General features: G+C 36.4%; 2 protein-coding genes across 8 annotated transcripts in view; both read left to right on the top strand.

Annotated features, from left to right (window-relative positions):
- Window positions 1-12995, top strand: ppp6c (protein phosphatase 6, catalytic subunit). Of its 2 annotated transcripts, none has more exons than XM_027167994.2 (7): window positions 1-154; window positions 4655-4750; window positions 4852-4917; window positions 6104-6245; window positions 6338-6417; window positions 9417-9626; window positions 12195-12995. In XM_027167994.2, the coding sequence occupies exons 1-7, from the start codon at window positions 80-82 to the stop codon at window positions 12441-12443; spliced, it is 918 nt and encodes a 305-aa protein (XP_027023795.1). In that variant the 5' UTR covers window positions 1-79; the 3' UTR covers window positions 12444-12995. The 2 variants fall into 2 exon arrangements, with proteins under 2 accessions (XP_027023795.1, XP_027023797.1); XM_027167996.2 differs by lacking the exon at window positions 1-154 and adding an exon at window positions 1616-1663.
- A 172-nt stretch (window positions 12996-13167) lies between these two features.
- Window positions 13168-24621, top strand: part of scai (suppressor of cancer cell invasion) — a 51833-nt gene continuing 40379 nt past the window's right edge. The window contains exons 1-3 of one of the 6 annotated variants that reach the window (XM_027167990.2): window positions 13168-13260; window positions 13885-13934; window positions 23779-23890. In XM_027167990.2, coding sequence (XP_027023791.1) covers window positions 23784-23890 — 107 coding nt within the window. In that variant the 5' untranslated portion in view covers window positions 13168-13260; window positions 13885-13934; window positions 23779-23783. Of the gene's footprint in view, window positions 13473-13884; window positions 13935-23778; window positions 23891-24621 lie in introns of all 6 variants that reach the window. The other 5 variants (XM_027167991.2, XM_047809027.1, XM_047809028.1 and 2 more) reach the window with 5 other exon arrangements.

Raw genomic sequence — 24621 nt, 5'->3', positions numbered from 1 at the left:
ATAGGGCATCAGATAAGACTCAAGAGCTGTGACGTATTTGTACTTCCTTTTCACTGTAGAATGAGTTGTTGTTCTTAAAATGGCGCCGTTGGACCTGGACAAGTATGTTGAAATTGCAAGACAATGTAAATATCTACCAGAGAACGACCTTAAGGTTAGTTCAGTCTTCGCATATGTCGAGCGTTTAATGATATTAACCGTACAGCCATTAAAAATAACCATCATTTGATCGTTGGTAAAGCTAGAAGTATTAGCTAGAATTATTAGCTGCTGGAGCTAACAAAATGCTAGGGTAGGAATGTTATTCTCGTAGCATTATTTTTTCCCCCACTCGTATTCTCGTATAACACCGCCTCTAACACTGGATATATAGTGAACTCGTTATCTTATTGGATGTTGTTCGTGAGTAGCCAATCGTAACGCAGGGATAAAACACTTGTAGCCAATCCAAAGTAGGAGGTGGAACTTCTCAGAATATGGTTGGGAAGAAAACAAAAATATCAATTTTGTACTCTAATGTGTTTGTTAAATGACTGGTGTTGCTTACAAATTATTCCATCTTGACGATTCGGTTGAGCGTCTGAAAAATGAACTTAATTTAACTTTGATATAGCTATTTTTTTAATTAGCTAGTTCACGTTAGCCAGTAAGCATTTAGCTAGTAATGGTACTAGTAATTTAGTACTAGATGGCTAGTTTAAATGTTTGATTAGATTGGATCACCTCAGGTAGCTTTACCATTGTTTAAGATACATGTAAGCCATTTTTGAGCTGTTTACATTTTTAGCTAGCCTTCTTTTCACCTTCCTCATAAACAGCATCCCTGACGCTCAGATAATCAAACCCCCTAAAAACGTGTTGAAGTATTTTTTTTAATATGCACAAAACAGGATGTCGTGTTTACGTTTACATGAACACCACCTTGGTGTCTTGTATAACTTTGGAGCTGGTCTTATTCCAGTTGATCCGACTACCGAGCCATTGTTGCCCAAATGAATGTGGCGTCCAGAGCAGATAATATTGCTGAATTACACCATGGGTGAACTGGGAAATGGCAAATGTTACTGGTAGAAAAGATCTGTTCAATAACCTTCATCTAAATGTCAGTATAAATTAATGTCAAGGATAAAGGATAAATCAGTTTTTATCAGACTGTCACGATTTTCGCAGCAGTTATCTGCAATTTGAAGTAGTTTTTTATTAGTATGGTCAATGTTATATGTAACCAAGTACCATGTCTATTAATATACTTTTTTATTTTATATTATAATTTAAAAGTATAAAAGTGTTTATGGCTATGTTGAATTGATGTCACTTCATAAAAGGGAAAGAACTGCTATTTGATTTGACGTCCCTATGTTGTGGTGGCATCTTTGGTGGTTGATGCTGTTTTACAGCTTTGCCTGAAATGAAGCTTTATAAGTATAAATGTTTCTTTCTGCCTGCTTATTTCTTTGTGTTTTCAATAAGGCAAAAAATTTTCATAGATGATCCAAAATATAACTATAAGCAACTTTGTTTTTCATTACCACTTTTTCAGGTGCACACCAGCAAATTTGTTGCTTTCCATGATCTCCATGGATGATCAGTCGATGTACAGCAGAGAACGGCCATCTATTTTATTTTGCCAATGATTAGAGACAGCTTGTTGGCTATACAAAAGGTTGTTTGCTTTAGCACCTCTACTCTGTATGCTGACTTTCTTTGTTCTTGCTTATGAGACCCACCGTGGTTGTGTCATCAGGATCCTGATACTGTGGTTTGATCTGTGCTTTGCTGCACAGTTGTGGGTCAGCAGGGTGAACAGCAGTGTTGGTGGTCAGTGCGGTGATGCTTTGAGATGCTGCTCCTGACCTGGCCTGAGTGAGCTCTGTGGTATGTGTGAGAAGCCTATGGACTATGTGTTATAGTCATTGGTGCGGGACAGTGAAGAATAAGGATGATGGTAGTGGTTGAGGCATGAACGATGGCACTGCTCAGGGAAGTGTTGATGTCAGTGAAGACATTTGCTAGCTGGTGTGCACATCCCCTGAGCACTCTTCCAGTAATATTTTCTGGTGCAGCAGCCTTCCTTGGGTTAACTGTGCATGGACTTGTAGTGGTTATCATCAACCTGGGCTAACAAAATTATTTTACTGTCCCTACATTTATATTTACAGCATTTAGCAGATGCCCTTATCCAGCGCAACTTACAGTTTCTCATTTTATACAACTGAGCAATTAAGGGTTAAGGGCCCAGCAGTGGCAGCTTGGTGGACATAGGAATCGAACTCGCAACCTTCCGAGCCCAACACCTTAACCACTAGGCTACCACAACTCCATATACAATTACACTTCTACCATATTCAGTAATGGCTTATACACCAATCTTTAAGCGTTTTGTTTAGTATTTATATAGTATTGTGTAGAATTTTGAACATGCTATCATATCTTGCTCAATCTGGCCATTTTACTCTTACTTTTCCTCACAAGACATTTCTACCCACTGAACTGTTCTTCACTCACTGTTTTTCATCGTTGTCTTTTTTTATGTTTGCAATATAAAATGTCAACAGTTTATGCAATTCTGAATCCCACCAATCTGGTATCAATATGCATGTCAAGATGAAACTGATAAAGGTGTCATTTCTAAAGTCTAAAACAAATATAGCTAGTTAACTACCAAACATTTCCCTTAATGTAAAAAATGTGCATAATATTACCAGCAGAAAACCTGTTTTTTTACCAGGCCGAAAATTACTGAAAATGTATCTCGGGATCTTTTATTTTAAAGATGAAAACATGTATCTAATATGAATAGTTCATAGGACACATTTTTACATAGCAGCACCCTCTTTTATATAATACAAATTTTATTTCAAATACAGCTGCTTCTCTGGAGTTAGCTGGTGCAGATATCTCAGGGGGGTGGAGTGGGGGTAGGACCAGCTTTTCTACCCTCTCTACTTGCTGCACTGCAGGTCCTTCCTGTTCTTTGTGCAGCTGGTGAACCACAAGGTGGTGCAGGAGGTCAGGAGGCTCACTTGATGACTGATAGAAGTCAGGCAACAAGTGAGGAAGTAGTCTCTGTTTTGCCTTCCCCACATGATAGGAGATTTGTGACGTTCAGGTGAGGTCAGCTGAGATTTGCACACCAAGAAACTTAAAGCTCTTTACCCTCTCTACCTCATCCCTGTGTATGCAGTGTGCTCAGCATTCTTAGATCTCCTGAAATACAAGCAAATGTGATCATTGTTTTGATAATTATCAATTCAGTTGTTTTTGAACAAGTTTGTGTGGGATAAGTATTAAAAGCTGAGCTGATCTGTTTGCTCGTTTTGCAAGCTGAGGTTGGTTGAGGTCAGCAGGGATGACAGATTTAATGTGAGCTGATGAGTCTCTCGAAACATTTGTTGATAATGGGGTAAGAGCAGCTTGGCAATAGTCATTAAGGCAATTCACTGTGCATTTATCTGAGACTAGGATAAAGATGGCTGACTTGATTGTGGATTAAATACTCTAGTAGCGAGAGGTTAAAATAGTGGAAAATATCTCTGTTAACTGATCTATGCAGGCCTCCAGGATTTTTCTAGCGACTCCACCTGGACCAGAAAGCATTTTCCTTGCTTTCTGACCTGATGTTGATGATGCTGTTGGGGTTTGTCTTTCTCTGGTAGTGCAGGATTGATGCTGACCTTACCATTCAGTGGTTAATGCTCAATGGTTAAAGTGAGAAAAGAAATGGTTCAAGGTCTCTGCTAGTATGCAGTCTGTGGGGGTTTGTGGCTCTGTAGTGTCTCTAACTAGTCACTGTCTTCATTCCTTGCCACATTCTGGAGTTGTCGCTGGTGATCTGTTCTTCTGCGCTGTTTGTGCCTGTGTTTGGCCTTATTTTCATAGGCTTATTAGTGCTTTTTTTATAGGCCTACAGGTCTCCAGATAACAATACTGTCTGGTTGTGCCAACAGATGTTGACTAATAGCATGATGTAGCATCTCTATGGCTAACTTACGGTTTGTTTTGTGGTGGTAGATAAACAGCCGTTATAACAACCATTGTAAACTCCCTGGCCAAGTAGAAAGGTCTACACTGTAAAATCAGGTATTTGATATCCAGGGAGCAGTGAGTGTCATTATCTGGTGTTTATACACCACCCATTATGTAAATACAACGTCCCCTTCCTCTGCTCTGATCGGAGTGAACAGTCCTATCTGCTCTGAAGATGGCACAGCCTGCAAGCTCATTTTCAGCCAAGACTCTATCACACAATAATTTAAGCAGTATGAAGTAATCTGCAGTTGCAAGTAGTTTATTTGTTTTGTTAACTAACTGAGTTTTGCTGAAGCTTGGTATAGCTGGTTTATAGGAATTAGCTTTTAGCTTAGCTTGCAAGCCCCCTCTTTTGCCCAAAACCTGAAGTGTTTTAATAGTAAAGTGTCTCTAAGATATTTAATGATCACTTTTTTCACAATTTGTGTGTTAAAAGTCTTGAATGTATTAGAAATGTGGTTAGATGAGTGAAGATAAGTGAATTAAATAAATTTTTGCAAGTAACCTTTCAAGCAACCATACTTTACATTATTGTCAAGTGTAATGTACACCATAACACCAGGTTTTGCCATCAGTTTATTTAGTACGTTTCTAAATTACTCATAATGTTTATTTGCCTTTACAGAGATTGTGTGATTATGTATGTGACCTGCTGCTTGAGGAATCAAATGTACAACCAGTATCCAGTCCAGTCACTGTTTGTGGTGACATCCATGGACAGGTAACCAAATTAAATATTATATTTGAGAATTTTTGTTATGCCTATCTGTTTGTGATTTTAAGAAAACTTATTGTGTGCTCTCTCTTCTCTCTACCCCTTAGTTTTATGACTTGTGTGAACTTTTCAGAACTGGAGGACAAGTGCCAGAAACGAACTACATTTTCATGGTATGATTAGAAAATAGTAGCATGTATGATTTTAGTAGTCACTACTGCATATGTATTGCTATTACAACTCAATTGTATTGAGTTACTGTATTTTCCAGAATACATTTTTTAAAATTGTGATGATTTTTTTTTTTTACTAACAAATGCAAACACTAAAACAGCAATATGAAAATGATCAAGCTTTTAGTTAATAACAAGTTTTGATTTGTACTGATGCTTGGCCACCAATTGACTCTTCTAAGGGTGTTTTCACATATGGCTAATTTGTGTGAACTTTATGATTTCCCCTATCTGTCTGGGCCATTTGAGAATAGTCCAAATTAATGTTTTTTTAAAACAAAATCTTTGGAGGTGTTTTGCGTAAGGCTTATTTTAGGCCTACTTTGTTTTTTTTTTAAATCAGTATTTGGTGTGACGACCTGTTGGCTTCAAACCAGCATCTTTGACACACAGTGTCATATACAATGGCAAGACTGAGCACAGCAACAAGACTTAAGGTAGTTAAACTGCATCCCCAAGTTCTCTCTGAGACAAAGATTTTAAAGCAGGCTGGTCAAGCTGGTCTGCTCAGAAGTGGACTTCATGGAAGAATTGAACCCAAAAAGCCGATCCTCCAATATTGAAACAAGGCTAAGCAACTGTAGGTGCTCTGAACTGACGAGGCAAAGTTTGTAGCAGGAGGCAGGTTGTTTGCCAAAAGGCTAGAGAGCAGTATAATGATTGTCTGCAGGCAACAGTGAAGCATGGTGGAGGTTCCTTGCAAGTTTGGGGCTGCATATCTGCAAATGGAGTTGGACATTTGGTCAATATTAATGGTGTCCTCAATGCTGAGAAATAAAGGCAGATCCTCAATGTAGAGAAGAACAAGGAGTTATGGAAATGGTTGTTTTGCCCCCATAGATGACTGATCAACATTAAGTCTGTCTAGGATTACATAAAGAGACAGAAGGATTTCAAGGGTGGTCACACCAAATATTGATTTGATTTGTATTTTACTCTTGTTCATTTATTTATATTTTGTTAATTGTTAGTAAGGGTTAGTCCTCTATTTTTGAAAGCATTCTTACTTTACAGCTTTTTTTCCACACCTGCCTTAAATGTGCACAGTACTGTGTGTGTATACATACATGCATTGATTATAACATATTTGGATTTGTGGATATATTATGGGTCTTTCCTTACACAGGGTGACTTTGTGGACAGAGGATATTACAGTTTAGAAACTTTCACGTACTTGCTAGCACTTAAGGCGAAGTGGCCAGATCGCATCACACTGTTGCGTGGGAATCATGAAAGTAGGCAGATTACACAAGTGTACGGCTTTTATGGTGAGTATAAAAGCCAGAAAAATATCATTATAAATAGCACACTGTGTAATTTTATATTCATTCATTTCTCTATATTTAAATCCCCCCCTCAGATGAGTGCCAAACTAAGTATGGGAATGCCAATGCATGGCGATACTGCACAAAAGTGTTTGACATGCTGACTGTTGCTGCTGTAAGTACAATGCTAACTTTTTTTTCTGTTATTATGAACTGGCTATTATAACTGGCTATTTCTTTTATATCTTATATGTGCTTGTAACTACATAAATCTAGGTGCAGCTCATTATTCTAAACATATGTTCACTTGCTGTAGGCTGACAAGCCTGGTCATTTTTTTGTCAGCCACCCCTTTATGTAAAAGTAGGCCATGTTTAGTGACTCAAAGTATCAGACAATGTATTAAGATGAAGTCTGGTTTGTGGGAGTACAGGTAAAATTAGGGCATGCTTCCATCATGTTTTTATTTTACCAGTTGATAATTCACGGCACAGTAATAATGAAAGTGGCACATATTATATCGTAATTAAATATAGTTTGTGAACCCTTTAGAATTTTTAATATTTATGCATAAATATGATCAAAAAGTCTTAAAATCAGACGAAGTGAACCCAATCAGACATATGTGTTATACTTGTATTTTTGTATTCAGGAAAATGTCCCAGTATTATACTTCTGAGAGTGACACAAGTATGTGAAACTCTGGGATTAGTATTTAAATAAAACGGGGCACTCTCAGATAACAGATGGACTCTAATTTGACCTTGAAATTAAAGAACAGGGATATATCAGTCATATGTTTGTGAATGTAAAAAATGTTACAAAACCATATCTAAAGCGTTTGGAATCTACAAATCTATAGTCCAAAATTTTTAAGAGTCTAAAGTGTTCAAAACACTGTACATGTTAAATATGCATATTGCAGTTATAGACACTGTATATATTGCATATATACAGTGTTGCTTGAAAGTTTGTGAACCTTTTAGAAATGCCTAGATGTCTGCATGAATATGACTAAAAACAAATTGAATGCAAACAAAGTTAGAGTCAAAAGAAGTACACTTCATTTAATTATAAAGAAAAATGATCCAGCATTACATATCTGTGAATTACAATAGTATGCAAACCTTTGCTTTCAATAGCTATTGTGAGCCATTGTGCAGCAATAACTGCAAGTGAAGTTTCCGGTAACTTTTGAGCAGTCCTGCGCAACGGCTTGGAAGAATTTTCTCTCATTCCTCAGTACAGAAGAGCACTGGGATTTTGCTTGGTCTCCATACATAAACTGCTTGCTTCAGGTCCTTCCACAATTTTTCTTTTAGATCAGGACATTGACTTGGCCATTCTAAAACATTATCTCTATTTCTCTTTAATCATTCTTTGGTAGACAGACTTGAGTACTTGTGATTGTTGTCTTGATTTATGTCCCATTTTCTCTGGGTATGTCCTGCCATTTTCCTATAGAATTCACTGGTATACTGTAATTCTGAAATTATTGTTTCATCAATGATGGCAAGCTGTCCTGGCCCAGATGCAGCAATACAGGTCCAAAGCATGATACTACCACCACCATGTTTTACAGAAGGTATTCGGTTCTTATGCATTAATTCAGTATTTTCAGTTAAATAAAATTTCTCATTTATTCCTCCACAAACTCACAAACGTCTGATTTGCTTGATTGGTTTCACGTTGTCATCAAATGATTAATATTTCATTGTAGTTCCTTGTGTTGGCAGTCTCCTTTGGGTTCATTGTCTTGCTGCATGATGAAGTTCTCCTCAGTGTAAATAGGCAGACCTTGTTTTTGTATATTTCTGAATTGATTCTGCTACTACCATCATGGTTTTTCCCAAAGATTAGTGAACCCCGTGGATTTAAACAAAATATTCTAAGTTGTTTAATACCTCTAGATAAATATCAGGAAATGAAAGCTGAAATTCTGATTTACTGTCTCATATTTATCTTTTAAACTCAAACCCAATTATTTTCACTGTACAGCAAAAGACTGTCAATACTAATCCTTTTCTAAGGGATTGTGTATATATGGAGTCTCCTACAAAGTAAGAGTTCATGCCAGTGCATACTGCAAAATTTTCTATTTTGCTAGACACAAATTTCAGTTATTGCTTATGTGGTGCAAATGGTTCAGGTACGCTTTTTGGATGACTTGTGGTGTGTCTGTATCACACCAAGAAGAAAGTACATCAGCCCTGATTCCAGAGAATCAATTGTTGGGGCCCATCAATCTAGGAATTATAAAGGATTATAAGTCCATCTCTGAAGAATTTGAAATTCACCATTCTACAGGGAGAAGGGTTGTTTACAAATAGAGAACCCTGAAGACATTTGCCAGTCTTTGCTGGATTGGGTATCTCAGCAAATTCAGTCCAATGTCAGACTGTTTAATGCTCAAATATATAAATAGAAACCCAAGCTTAACATCATATGACTTACAGGCCTCTGTGAACATATGAAATGTTTAATGTTCCTGAAAGGCACAATCAGAAAAGGCAGAACAAATATGGGTGACCCTCCAAAAAGGATATGGCAGGACAACTTGGATTTGTAAAATTGTATACTTGCAGTTACTGAGGCAGCAATGAACTATAAATTTGAAGCCATCTCTATGGCAGCGTACCCTGGGTCAAAATTAGTTGATGCAGTGGGACACTGATCCCAAGCACACCAGCAAATTGATATCTGAATGTCTAAAGAAGAAAGTTGGAATGATCTCCAACTGCTGAACTTATTGATTACTATATACTGAAATATGTTTTATATTTGTCACCTGATGTTGGTTGTCTACTAAAGAATTATTTTGGCTGATAAATAAGCTGTAATTACAAAGATTATAATTTATATTTGCTCTTGTGAATCAGTCAGCACCGATATGTTCATAATGCTGTAGTTTGACCATCTTTTGCAGATTTGTTTACTATCGCTCAGCTCACCAAGCCTTTCTTTTCCTCAATTCTCTTGTTGGTTAATATGTAAAATGAGCCCCAGAAGAAATAATTTTCAGTGTGCATATTAATGCTATACAGATACAAATGGCCTTTTGAAGTGAGTTAAGATGCCATCACTCCTATATGAACTGATACAGTAAAGGATAGGCAGAAATTTCACAGTATATATTATCACTGAATTGTACTGATTATCTGCTTAATTTCTCAGTTGATAGATGAGCAGATCCTTTGCGTGCATGGTGGCCTTTCACCTGACATCAAAACTCTGGACCAGATTCGCACCATTGAACGGAACCAGGAAATTCCCCACAAGGGGGCATTTTGTGACCTTGTTTGGTCTGATCCAGAGGATGTTGACACATGGGCTATCAGCCCAAGGGGTGCCGGCTGGCTCTTTGGTGCCAAGGTCACGAATGAGGTAACAATATGAACTTAAAATTATTATTATTTTTATTTGGGGGGGGTGTGTGTGTGTGTGTGTGTGTGTGTGTGTGTGTGTTAAATAATAGTAGGTAGGTTTATAATAGTCCAGTTCTACTTTATTCATTTTACACACCACACATCTAATTTTGACTTTAATTATAAATCTTGGAGTTTTGAAATTTAAAAAATGAAAATAATTTTTAAATGTATCTAGTAAAATGTGTACTCTTTCACACCAGAAACATTCATTGTGCAGTCTACAACTCCTATATAAGGTGGTGGTAAAACTTTTCTGGTCTTGTAGTCTTATAGCTGAGCTGTTTCCTTTTCCTGTATGTGTACATACATTCAGGCTTTGTATGCATAAGAAAGGAATATACTGTGGACGTCGAAAAAGGTTTTGCTCTGTTTCAGAAGGGTCAAATTATTTGATTATATTCTACTAATTCTATAATTATTATAGTAGCCTTCAGTTTACTAGGGAGTGATGGACTCTGGAGCAATGGAAAATACTCATGTGGTCTGAAGAGTCCATATTTACCAAAGTGTAATGGGTGCATCACTTCTTCTGTCTCTCTTCTTACCCTTATGCACCAATTATGCCTAGTGCCTACAATACAAGCCTGTGGGGTCAGTGTTACGATTTGAAGTTGACCCAGTTGGTCATGTGCCCGAAAGAATTAGGTCAGCTGACTACCTGAATATACTGAATTACCTGATTTTTCCATCGATAGATTCTTTTTTTCTTCCCTGTTGCCATAAACATATATATTAAGATAACAGTGCCAGGATTCATCTGGCTCAAATTGTGAGTGTTTCAGACAGCATGAGAACCATTTCTCATAATGGATTGGCCATCACAGAATGATGGTGGGAGCACCGGACTGCTACGTAAAATCTTCTCCAGAACACTTTACGTAGCAGTCCGATGCTCCCACCATCAATACAAGATCTTGGCGAGATGTAAATATACACTTGGACACCCATAAATCTTGAGAGATACTGTAAACGTATCTAAACGAGGCCCAGTAGATGTGTGCTGCAAACAAAGTAAATGGCTGTCCATTGAAATTTTAGTGTGGAACCATTTCTTTTCTTTTGGCATGGCAGATTGTGTGCGCATTTTTTCCCTCTATTTCTACAGGAGAGTACTTGACGATCCGACCTTAACCTCTGTTGTGTTAGACAGATTTTAATTGTTTTGTTACTATGGTCCCTCATGGCCTTTCCTAAATTTTATTCCTTGGCCTGCTTTTGTTTATTTTATTTTGTTTATAACCTGCCTGCATTTGACAGTATGCTCAGGTGACAGAAGATTTACATGCACACTGACCCTGGAAACACATTGAACCCCTGGATTTCCAGTTCAGGGTCTGAACATGTTGCAGTATGTGCAGAACTCTCATGCTAAGATTCTTATGAATGTAGACTCAATATGGCTGACGCTTAACCTTCATAAATTCCATGAGTGATGATCATCGTTGATGTCAGATTGCATACCGATGCATACAGGCAACTAGGTACTAGGTAACTAAAACCTTGTGTTGGATCCAGGGTGGCTTCTGACCAGGTGACTCAGGGCCTTTTTACACCTGGTCACTTCATGTGTTTTCTCTGATACGATAGCTATCTGATTTGTTAAGACTGTTCCATTTACATTAGGCCACATAAATGCGTCTTGGCGAATCGGATATCAATCCGATCTTTCTACTCCCGCCCAAAATGCAAATATATTTTACCTAATTTCTGGGGTAATTGAAATGGAACACGCTTTGGTGTATGCGGTTTTCAGAATTTGAAATTTGTTACGAAAAAAAATTGTTACGACGGTTATGCTACAAAAACATTTACTGTTAGCTGCATTTTCGCTGGCGACAGCAGTGCATTTTAAGACCGAACGAGACACCTGGGTGAAAGATCACTTGCGAGTGAAGCACTTCCGTTTGGGAGGAGTATAGCGGAGATGTATGTGGCTTGAACAACCACATTCATTTACACCTGTCCAGTTGCATCTGAAATGCGTCCCAGACCCCATCCTGAAGTGGTTCGAACGAACTTGACAGCTGCACTTGTTTGTGCTGCTAAAGGTTTAGCTAGACCTGTTTTAAAAAAATTCAACTGTGTGAATGTGGAATGTGCATTTATTTTAATTAATTAATTAATTAATTAATTAATTAGTTTGTTTGTTTGTTTAAATAAGTTATTTTATTTATTTACATGGGTTATTCAATAATAAAAGTGTAGGGCTGTTATTTAATATTTTATTTAGTATGTATATCAAAATTAACACACCTAATTTAATATTATTAGTTGATTATCCTATTTGAGCTATGTAATTTTTTGCTTGATTTTTTTTTTTTCCAAGTCAGCAAAACAGGTCTATTTCGAACTGAAGAACAATAATCGAGGAACAATACATTTTTTTTTACCACAGTTTTCACCACATTAGACAGTAAAACCTATACCAATTGGTGTATTTTTATGGATATTAAATGTGCCAAACAAGCAATGTAAAATTCATTTGTGTATAATATCTATGTTTCTTTTCCTTCCTTTTTTGCAGTTTGTCCATATTAATAACCTGAAACTGATTTGCCGTGCACATCAGCTGGTTCACGAGGGCTACAAGTTTATGTTTGACGAGAAGCTTGTGACAGTGTGGTCAGCCCCTAACTACTGCTACCGCTGTGGCAACATTGCCTCAATTATGGTGTTCAAAGATGTGAATACACGGGAGCCCAAACTATTTCGTGCTGTGCCTGATGCAGAGCGAGTCATTCCACCCAGGACCACAACGCCCTACTTCCTCTGAGATGCCCACTGTGTCCTCTTTCTTGGCTTGGTCAACCGCTCTATTCTTATTTTTTTCTTTTCTTTTTTTTTTCTTTCTTCCTTTTTTTTTTTTTTAAACACACATACATTTTTTTTTACAATACAAAATATGCATACCCTCACCTTCCCCTGACTTTAGATAATAAAGAACCCCGAGAAGGTTTCTAGCCCTTTTCATGAGAAGTGCTAGCTTGGTGGATGGAGATCAGTGCTTTTATGGGTGCTTTTTATTTTTTTTATTTATCGATACATGAAATTAATCCTATGTGGTAAACAATGTAAACCACTTAATCAGACCAAGAGTGTAGGCTTTAGAATATTTCCTGTGCTCAAATAATTTACCCTGGCTCTGTTGTGTTGAAGATGTAAGGTTCAAGGTGATTAAACAGAAGAGTCTGTGATTTTGTACATTTAAAAAATTGTATTGAGAAATTAATTTTTCTTTCAGATTTGTTGTATTTTATTATTGTAGAGATGGTGACCCACATACCAATAAAATATTGAAAAAAATAAACCCCTTTATTAATTTAAATGGCTTGTACATGCGTGTGTTCTTACCTTATTTCCTTAGAAGGACGTGCGTCGTGGTGCCTGTCAATAAAGTGACCTAAAGTAGTCATAAGGTGGCGGTACTTGAAACTGAAATTGCATTTCTGCAAATAAATAGTGCGGTCTGGTTGACAACACGGAAAGCCAATTAAATGCTTAGCTTTTTCCGACGTCATCGAGGTCGGTGAGCAGCAAGTTAGTGTGAGGTGTTTTTCAATGGAAATTGTACAGAAGTCACCGACAGAATGGTAGTGACAAATACAATGACGGAATAAAAACGTAATTCTACATTTGATTAAAAAAATAAATAGAAAAAAAAGCTAAATTAGGTGGCTGTTAATTAAATGACGCTTTCTGAAGGAGTAAACATCGGTGTTTGTAACGTTTTACACCGCTGTTTTGCTGCTTCAACAACGTTTTCCCCCCATTGAGGGTTCGAAGAAGGCGATACTATACATAGGTGATGTAACGTTCACGGTTATCTCTCTGTCTGCATGTTTAAACGGGGGTTTTCTCGTGTTTAATTCGTGCTTATCGTCCTCACATCCATTCCCATTTTACGCTTTATGCAGTTTGCCCACGTTGTGTTTAGTTATCTAGCGCTATCTGCAGCGTCGCGTTCAATTGTCCGAGCTTTTTTTTTTTTTAAAGCGTTTGTCAGAGCCGATTAACGGGAATGTATTCATACGTTCCTTTTTATTTCATTTATGTATTGCTTGAATAGCCTACTAATATAACACGACGCGAAGACAACGATTTGATAACGTTCTACCTAAATTACTGACTCAAATAGCGCCTTAATCCCCCATCCATGTCTTTATTCTTAATTTACACATTTCTTCAAATAAACTTGCATTTTCCGTCTTGCACAGATCCACTGTAAATAGCGTTGCAGGCGAATTAAAAATAAAAAAGTATAGAGGTAAGTGAATTTGATTTGAATTTAATTCTCATTCATGTATTTCAGTGTGTGTTGGTTTGTACCAGGTCAAATGGTACCCTAAGTACCATTTTGAGCTATATGTTAAAACGGTTGCTTGACTATTAGATTAGACTGTAAATTCAACTTACATGTGACTTGACGGATGTTTTGAGAAAATGAATTGTGATTGATGACAATAAACAGTCTCAGGAATCGACTGAGTCGAGACAGTCTACTATTCTACTATATGTAGTAAAAAAAAAAGACACAAGGCATTGAATGTAACACTATTAATAACCATGGTCATGGATTCTATTATAAATGTAGGCGAACTATGACGTCAGTTTGGTTAGTAATTAACTGCTGTGGCATTTTGTTAAATTGATATTTTATTATGAAGCGGTTTGGGGTCGGTTAATTGAATAGGTTACATATTGGTAGCGTGTGTATTTTGACGTCTTTGTCATATACAGTTTGGGTATACATGTTGTACTGTTTCTTTTCTTTTTTTTTAATACTGATATGATTAAGAGTCGAAACGTGTTTAACCTTTTTTAAATGAGGCTTAATTAAGGTCACTGCACTGAAATAACAGTAGATGCTAACTGAAACTGTTGTGCTTCTTGGAGTGTAATTTATACTTTACGCAGGAACTGATCAGACAGATAATGCACCTACTGTATACTTACGTACTGTATACAGCACGGCATTTAGCTTTATATATATAGAGACTTTGTGTACACCGTTATTGAGTGAGTGACGTCATCCATTCTGATTGGTTAAATATAGAGTTATCATCTTAAAGTCAGTTATTAAAGTCAGTTAAACATTACACATCAATATGTACACCATATGTATATGGCTAAAGGTATGTGAGTATCTCTGTGCATGTTGAACATTCTATCTAAGAATTAGTCTTTTGCTGTAATAATATCCTCCACTCTTTTGTGAAAGCCTTATATCTCTATTGTGTATAGACTAAAGTTATATAATAATACTAATACTAATACTACTACTACTAATAATGATAATAATAGTTTTTTCTTTTATTTTTAATTTTGCTTTTAATTAATGTTATTTGGCTTTAATATAGCAGCTCTTTAAACTTGATAGATTTTGCCATTCCTAAAAATTTGAAATGTAAAAAAAACATTTAGTCTGTATACTCATAAATGCTCTGAATTGCAAGTTTGCTTTGTTACTTATTTATTTAAAATAATTGTGTTAAAGAAAATTTGATTCTTGCTTTCTGTTTTCTGCCACTATTAAAGCTAAGCATCTAAAAGCAGTTTAAAACATTTAACATGCTTCCAACAAAAGGGATTGGCTTAACAGCATTATAGCAAGTACAATTTGTACAAACTAAACCATGACACAATGCAAAAGTTTTGCCAGTGAGCACAAAATATCCTCAGGAGAAGAGAAAACAAACAAACAAACAAAAAAAAAATTAGGAGAGAACGCAATATCTTTGAACACAAAGTTTTGTGATTGAACGCAAAAGCCTAAAAATGGAAATTTTTCTTCCATCTAAATTTTCTCCACCACCATGTCCTCTTAGGATCTTTAGAATAATAAGAATACAGCTTATTATATCATTAGAATATGCCAGTCTTCATGCATCAGTCTATTTTTAAAAAAATCTTCTGGACAAAAAATATTTTTCAGACTTGATCTAGGCCATGGATTGATGTACACATGATCGATGTACGCAGGAAATGAAGTACAAGTGTTTGATGAACAAAAACATACTACACTTCTGATTTCTGTTGCTGTCCCTACAGGTTGGTTACGTTTTAGGCCATAGTATGTGCTAAAACAGCTGTATAGTCTGAATTCTGAAGTCAGATATTTACAAACTTTACAATGCATAGGCAGTGCGGCAGTGTGCTTGCAGTGCGCTTGTGTGCGTGCGCGTGTGTTTGCGTGCGTGTGTGCAAGCACCAACAGTAAAAGAGATGGGAGTCTATGGATGTTTGGTTTAAGCACAATAGACTTCAACACCTGTGGTTTATAGGAACCTAAACATCCTATCTAAAATCTGTGTTTTGTATGTGAAGCTATTGATGTGTATGCTTAGCGTTCAGTGACATTTAACATTGTGAAAGTCAAAGATAGATATAAATAGGAAGAAAGAAAATAGAAAGAAATAGACATTATTATTGTTGTTGTTGTTGTTGTTGTGAAAAAGACATGACAAGGTAACTCGTGCCTGTATTTCATTAATAGAAACTATCCATTATCTGCAATAACTCTGTACTTGTATGAACATTTCCTAGTATTTTGACTAATGCAAGGAAAAGTATACAAAATAGAAATCCTTCACTTTTTGCAGGTACAAGATTTTTTTGCATTTTGTTAGTTGCTAATTCTGATGTATGAGCCACTGTTATGGTCGGACATATCTAATGTAATGTTGTAAAGCAAGCAAGTTTCACAGCAAGCAAGTTTCACAGTTGTATCTGAGAACAAATGACTCGTGAAATAACTGAATTCTTAGCTGCATCGGTTGTTGTTTAGAGACACACTGGACAATTGGCTATCAAATAATTAGCATATCTCAGTAATATTTAGCTTAATTCATGCAAAATTTTATGTATAAATATGCTCCTTTGTCTACTTTTTTTTCTGCATTGCTGAGTATGTTGCTCTCAGAATAGCAATCCTAGCAGTGATACAGACCCCACTATCCACAGTAAGTTTCCATAAAAATAAATTGTAATATGCAAGACTCAAAGTCTCCTGGAAGTTAGATATGGAGGAAAGGTGGCAAGACATATCTTGACCATGAGACCAATTTAATTTATGGATGTTGCCTAAAGTGAGGTTGGACCCCATTGAATTACCTTGTTCAGGCACACAAAACCAAACAACTGAATATGGATTCCAATATCTTAGTGAGGTCTTTGGAATAATTGGAAAGAGAGTTAGGATCTGTTTTTTTCCAGTTGTGATTGGGCCAAAACAAAGGATTCATGATCCCAGAAGTAAAGATGTCTTCTTTTTGTCCTTCTCCTGCTTTTATTGCTCACAGGTTGCTTATCAATGACAAAAACTCTAAAGCTGCCTTCACACTGCACACGATAAACAACCGCCGATAAACTATAAGTCATTCATTTCCTATGGAGAGTCGCAAGGTTGCTGCGTGAGGTGCCGACCATCTGCAGATCCGTAATTTTCGGATCCGTTTTGAGCGTTGGATCCGTTAAAAAAATTTAACTTGTGCGACTACACCACATCCGATATGCCGACCGGATGTGATGTATTCCAATGTTGTCCAATCAGGTTCGTGTGCATGAGGTGATAAGTATTAATATTAACTTTTATTTAAACTGTATCAAAAACAATCTTTTTGATTTAAATACATTGTTATTGAAAAAAGTAATAAATTATTAATATTAATATTGTATTATTTTTAATGTTGTGTCAATGTTTCCTCAAAAATTATTCGCGGTCTTTCTGGATTTATTGTTGCATTGATTGTTTGTATTTACTCCTTCATTAATTAATTCCTTCATTCACCATGATAAATGGAGGGAGAATACAGGCTCTTGCTTTTGCTCTCCTTTACTGGAGACGCAAAATAAAATATTGCAAATCAGTGTGGATAAAACACTACCTGACTCGGAGAAAAAGTCTTGGCGAGAAGATTTTCATGGTTATTTTCGGGTGTCACGAGAATTAGCTTCTCTCCCTACACGATCATATTGCACATTCCATGCGACTGCCACTAGGGGCAAAATGCGACAGTCGTGTCCGTTTGTCGTGTGCAGTGTGAAGGTGGCTTAAGGTATAGGTTTACGACCATACTTGGATGATGGTTTCCAGCATGGTCTTCACCAAGGAGCAGGCCATCCAGGATGTCTCCACCTTTCACCTGGCAGGCTATGGTGCTCAGTTACAAGGTGAACTCAGGAGACTTTTAGTACTGAATAGCTCATATGATTCATCATGGGAAAACTTTATTCAGCAAGAATACTACACAAGATGTGGTTTTGCAAACAAGACAAATGGGTCTGCCGAGAGATTCTGAGGGCTAGAAGTGGCAGTGAACGTTTGACCTATTGAATGCACTAAAATCAAGTAAAAGTAAAAACTAAAATCAAGTCAAAGTGCAAAGATTTGTGAATAGCATAGATGCTGTCTGGTCTATAAGTATTTGGACAATCACACAGTTTTTACAACAATGTAGACCACTAAAAGAGATTTACAGTGAAGCAATTAAACATGAGATTGAAATGTAGACTTTGAGGCTTTTATTCAAGGGATTTAACAAATATTGCAAAATGTTTTGAAATTGCAGTGCTTCTTTTATAGTTTTACAATTTTCATAGTCTCAAAAGTAAATGGACAAATATACATTAAAATAACATAATTCTAACTGTAAATATTATATTTAATGCTTGCTTTTTGGTCTTGGTTGTAAGATTTTGTATTCAGTAAGTAAGACGCTCTTGGGTTGCTTTAGCAGTATGTTTTTTCTCATTATTCATCTCTACTCTGAAGTTCCATCAGTTTTGCAGAATTTGAATTTCATTTGAGCAAGCAGTATAGCTCTATACACATCATAAATCAGCCTGCTACTTTTATCAGCTGTCAACAATAAATGTTGACACAAGTGACCTGCCCTTGGTTTCATCTCTCCTAAAAACCTTCTTGTAGAACTGGCTTCTTTAGATGTTTTTTGTCAATGTGTAATCTTCCCCTTTCTTTTCTTGAGTTTTTTTTATTGTAGACTTAGATAATCATATCTATACCTCCGAGGGGTGTTCTTGACTTGGCTAGATGTTGTAAAGTGTCTGTTTTTCTTCATTAAGGAAAGAGTTGAGCATAAATCCTCTTTAGTTGTCTTACATGGTTTTCTGGGCCTTATAGTATTGTTAAGCTTGCCAGTGCATTCAGTTATTTTTAAGAATTAACCAGATTGTTCATTTTGGTTATTATTATTATTATTATTATTATTATTATTATTATTATTATTATTATTATTATTATTATAGCCTATTAATTACTTTCTTCACTTGCAGCTAAATAAACTTTTGGACTATATATTGCAAGTTCCTATGAACAGCTACCAAATTCAAATTCAACACATGGAATTCAAACTGCAGATCTTTTTTTATCTCCTTAAATTTTTATGAAATAATGAGGAAATGTCCACACATGGCCATGAAATTGCTTACCAGTCAATCTGCCAATTTCTTTTAAACCTGGGAAAATGGAGGGGCAAAAGAAAATAGCTGTAATTGAATCAAAGCTTGACTTTAGTCACACCTTGATTGCTTTAATTCAAATCCATATGTAACAGGAAGAATACATTTTGTTGAAGTTCTATACAGTGAAATAGTACTTTATATAGTATTGTCCACAGATAAGGTAGCTAAAATTGCAGTATTATGTCCACTGCCGATAACATAAATTTATAGTGATGCGTAGATTAAATGATGGATTAGCAATACATAGTGCAATGGCTGCTGGGACCCATTACATTACAAACTAATGCTCAGTGTATTCCTCTATCTCTGTACTGTTTTATGAATCTATGGGGGTTTATTCTCTGACCACTGATACCTTTCCTTTCCAGCGTTCTTCTCTCTTTTCCATCATCTCCACTGTCTAGTTATGTTTCTTAGACCTGTGAACAAGGTGTCCTACAAAGGGTCAACTTGCTGAGTGTTCCTGTCTTATACATTCACAAAGTCTCCACAGACACCATTAACTAGAGCTTATATAAATAATAACTATTTCATAGTGTTAAAAAAACAAAACAAAAATAATTTCAGTTGAAATTATTTACCAAAAAAAACCCACCATACTGATCAATTTCTTGCTTTTTTTTTTTTTTTTTTTTAAAGAAAATACAACCTATTGACAAAAGTATGCTGCATGGATGCTTCCTACTCTTTACTTAAAGTGTAACAACAAACATTTACCCGTTTAACGTGTTGTAAAAGCAGCTAAACCTTTGGGCAAATGGTGTTTTCTTGCAAGGAATACAGTCAAACATTTTTTAAAGGAGTTGATGATATTCAATAGTAAGGTGCTTTAAATCCACAGCCATCCATTCAGTGAGTGACAAGTGTCAGTGCAAAGTATCTTCTGGTACCAGGGCAACAAATATCAAAGGTAATCAGACACAGTGATTGCGATGCACTTAACCATTTTCCATGCCCTCCACAATCAAGGTTAATATTTATTGGCTCATTTTTCTTTTCTAAATAACAATAAATAAAAGCATATTTCCTGATTAACATCCTTTCTTTAAAAATCAAGTGTTTAAATATTGAAATAGCAATTTCATCTCATATTGACCTACCTCTTTGAACATGTCCTGCAAGATGTCAACAGTAAATATTCTGCAATACTGAAATGTTGCAATATATTGAGTATATATATATTGAGTTATTTAATGCTAAATGGAGAGGGTAATGTTGAGTGATCTATTATATTGATAATGGTCATTCAGAACTGTTGATTTTAAAGTCCAACATAGGCCATCCTTTGAGCACTTTGACTGAGATGAAAATTCATTTGAGTAAAATCTACAGAAATAATTTGTTCTAAAAATTCTAAAAACAATTATGCAAGAGGGCCATATACAGGAACTTCAACAAATGGAACAGCAGCTCCAGTAGTCTTCTAATATTTTCAGATCCTTTACTATGGCTTTCAGAATTTCATTCATTCAGTATTTTTAACATCTTGTGCATATTGATACCAGCTTTAACAAATAATTCACATGGGGGTAAAAGGCAGCAAACTTCATGTATGCACTCTTCTGAATCTAAAGAATTTGCATACTGATTAAATCAAAATTGCTATACCAATCTGCAGACAGTGTTAAGAAATATTTGGAACTGTATTTTACAAGAAATACAACGATTTAATTAAATACCATTCCACTAATGACTGTTTAGGTGTGTAAACAGACAATAGTTAAATTTTCCCAGTAGCCCGAAAGCAGCATTGAAGTCGTACAAAATTTAAAAATCCAAAGTACTTTTACATCATTTATTGTAAGTCAAGTATTTTTTTAGCATCCACGAAAAGAGGAAACACTTCGAGAATATCCACTGATTGCTGTCAGTCATGGAGTATCTGCTGATGATAATGAAATGTTACTCTCATCTTCTGGAAGACTATGGCAGGATCAGAGATATGGTCAAGAAGAGACATGGCCTCCATACATGCATCTCCTGATCACTGGTCATCTGTGAAACCAAGTGGCAATGTGGGCCCTCCATTCAGCTCCACTCTGTACCGCTCTGGGGGTTTTGGACTTTTGCGGTCTTTACACGCCATTTCTGAAAGCCTTTATTGCTCTAAATGTCAGAAATGTTCCTAAATATCTACCAGGCTTTATTTGGATGGTTACAATATCAAGTTTTTGTCATACATTGTGAATGATTATGCTTTCACACATAAAAGATCAAAGAACCAAAGTCTAAACACTTATTACTATTTTACAGTGTCCCTACACAACGATCTGATCTCCCCTTTCTACACGGCTTACAACCTTGGGGTAACCATGGAGAATCAACTGACTTTTTTTTTCCATGCATGGTGCTAATGTGACACTCATGTCAGTTTCTTTTGGAGAATATCAGAAGGATTCGGCCATTTTTATTCACACAGGGTGCTTGGGTACTTCTTCATCAACTGCTGACTACAACATACTGCTGGCACTGCTAGTACTGCTGCCACTGCTGGCAGGTCTACCTATAAATGCAATTCATTTTCTGCAAATGATCCAAAATGCAGCTGCATGATAAGTTTTCAATCTAAGTTCTCTCATACCACCCCAATGCTGCTCTCCCTCCACTGGCTTCCTGTAGCTGCACTTTTCAGATTAAAACACTGATGCTTGCCTATAAATGGAGCAGCTCCCTCTTACCTCATAGCTCTTGTCACTCCTCGCACTGCACCTCATTCCCTCAGAGCTACTAGCACTGATCGACTGGTCCCACGATCTCTCAGAGTAAGAGGTAGGTATACAGCAAGACTCTTTTCTGTTTTGGGACTGAGGTGGTGGAAATAATTTCTACTAGATGTCCAAAAAGCTGAGTTACTGGATGTCTTCAAACAATGGGTTAAGCTAGCTGACCTAGCTGCTCCTGAAAAGCTTAAGCTAGCACTTTTTACCCTGATTGTTTTATGTGTTTAAAAAATGTGTAAAAACCTAGTGAACAAGTATTAATCTATTAATTGAGGGAGAGTTAAAAGCACTTTTGTATGTCACTCTGGATATTGGCTGTCTGAAGTGTACCTGCCAAATGCCGTAAATGAAGCAGGTCCAGAAGAAGAAGCGATCAGATTAGGAACTCAGAACACTGGGCTCTCGGGAGTGACATGTATAGCTCTCCAGAGACATTTCATTGATTGTAATCATAATGGTTTTAGACATGTACGTTGTGTGCCAAGTGCAGGTAGGGACAGCCAGAAAGTGACAGACACGAGGGACATAAAGCCAACCACTCCACAGTCAACAAACCTGAGGTATTTGTGAGGGTGGTAGGGAGGGTGGTAGGGCGACAGCATTGAGACATCCCAGTCCTCCAAACACTCTATGCCCATAAACCCTCCAACACAACAAAAAAATCAATCAAAATATATCAGCATAACAAACAAAACAAGTTTCGATTACCTTCATCAGAACACATGAAAAAACAAACTTCTTTGACTGTTGCAAGTTCTGGAAAGACATCAAAGTCTACTTATACCCTGCTCATCTGTGATTTTCAGTACGGTATTTTCTGGAATGGAATATATCTGCTGGACTGAATAATAACTGACACTTTGTTAATCAAGTTGACATATTATTTCTTACTGTGTAAATACTTAACATTACTAAACTGTGCATATCTTAACAGCACTGATAATGTCTGAGAAACCGCCTTCCTCCAGCTTCACATATTTATTTTTCTCTGCGTTTTACATTTATCAACATCTCGATAACTTCATTTTCAAAAGAAAATAATTTTACTACTAATAAAAGCAACTTGTGGTCTGTGTAGATGTAGAAATTAATCCATAAACTTTTTCATGTATAGGGTATGTCAGAGGAAATTTACATTTTTTGAACAACTAATATGCAGCAGGGTGGGTAAGCTCTGCCTATTTTAACAGACAGCGTAGATGATCCACTTTCGGTAGCCAGTAGCCATGGCAACTGTGGACTCATGAGCATGTAAGGTTTGTCCAAAGAAATGCTCTTCTTTTACTGCACCCTGTATTTTGTAAGCCCGTCCACATTATTCAGCTCACCTTTTTAGCTAGTTAGCTAGACAAGGTTTAGTAACCTAGAAGACACTGCGTTTGCCATTTACATGTTAAATTGTTTTGTCAACACTGGAGACAAAATTTTATTGCTACAGTAGCTAAACTGAAGGGATATCTCAATATTATGCAAGTTGAAGATTAAAACTATTTTGGACATCAGTCATCAGAGAGAAAGGTTGCTTTACAGATGAACTGTAAATAAAATCAAAACATTTAAAAATATCTTATCATGTCACCATGATTTCCACTGATGCCATTATGTCTGTGGAAGGCTGTTTGTATTGCTTGTATCAGTCAGCCAAATGTAGATCATTCACATGCAGACACACACTATCTGCTTGCACATTATATATCACTTCCAGGTCTAAGCATCTGGACATTAGACGCATTAAGGCCACAACCAAATGTCTTGTGCAGTGTTTAGTTTCTTTTTTTTTTTTTTTGCTGCTTTGACAACACCTCTGTCGTCTCCAATGACTCACATGCTTGCCTTCTCTGACAGCCAGTGTTGATGCTTTGATGACAGTCTGCCCTGAAAGTGAGTTTTTCTACTTTAATATCACAGCTGTCATGACTGGGATGGGAGCTGATGATGACATCCCACTTGGTGAGAGGAAAACTGTGACAGACTTCTGCTATCTTCTGGACAAGTCAAAGCAGCTCTTCAATGGCCTGAGGTCTGTATGACGGGGTACTTTCTTTATCTTGTGTAAGTAATTTTGTCTTTCTGAATGAACATTCCAAAAATCCTAAAGGAAAAATAAACCCTGAGCGACTTGTGCAAAAGACACCAACATGCACCTGCACATAGTGGTCAGTAGGGGAAGCAACATATGTGCATGTATTTGTTGAAGCATAGATAATTTGATCTATTTAAGTTTTTAAATAGATTGATACATTTGGTGTTAGTGTGCATGTAATGTCACATGATTACTTTAGGCATAGGGATTCATGATGGTGAGCAGGGTGGCATACTGCTGTAATATGTAGTGTAGTATTTTGCTTCTTTGATGTTTAGACAGGTGTCAATATGATGTGAGCCAGATCAGGTGAAGAATATTGGAGGAGGGGTAGAAATTGTAACCTTTTGATCAGTAGGTTGCACTGGTAAGAAATTTGTTTCTCATGCCTCATGTCATTGTCCTGAAAAAGTGTGAATTGACCTAATTTGGTACATAGAACTTTACTTTTTTTGTCATTCAGTCATTAAATATTTGTCCCAAATAATTGTGACCTTTAAATATTAAAGAAACATATTTAATGCATAATATATATCTTTCAGAAATCTGAAAATTCTTTAACCTGTCTACAACTGGAAAGACTTTAAAACACAAAATTAAACCATATGTGCAGGTTTCAAAAATTTGAAACATTTATACAGAAATGCATAAAAAACACGATAACCTGT

Source organism: Tachysurus fulvidraco, chromosome 26 (assembly GCF_022655615.1).
Source record: "Tachysurus fulvidraco isolate hzauxx_2018 chromosome 26, HZAU_PFXX_2.0, whole genome shotgun sequence".
NCBI classification, from domain to species: Eukaryota; Metazoa; Chordata; class Actinopteri; order Siluriformes; family Bagridae; genus Tachysurus; species Tachysurus fulvidraco.
Note: the sequence above shows the minus strand (reverse complement) of the source record. Positions and strands in the feature narration are given on the sequence as shown.

Excerpts from the sequence above, each read along its gene's own strand:
- ppp6c (XM_027167994.2), top strand. The coding sequence starts at position 80 with ATGGCGCCGTTGGACCTGGACAAGTATGTTGAAATTGCAAGACAATGT. Across the intron at positions 6,246-6,337 it reads ACAAGTGTACGGCTTTTATG|ATGAGTGCCAAACTAAGTAT; the intron begins GTGAGTATAAAA and ends TCCCCCCCTCAG. Across the intron at positions 6,418-9,416 it reads ACATGCTGACTGTTGCTGCT|TTGATAGATGAGCAGATCCT; the intron begins GTAAGTACAATG and ends TTAATTTCTCAG.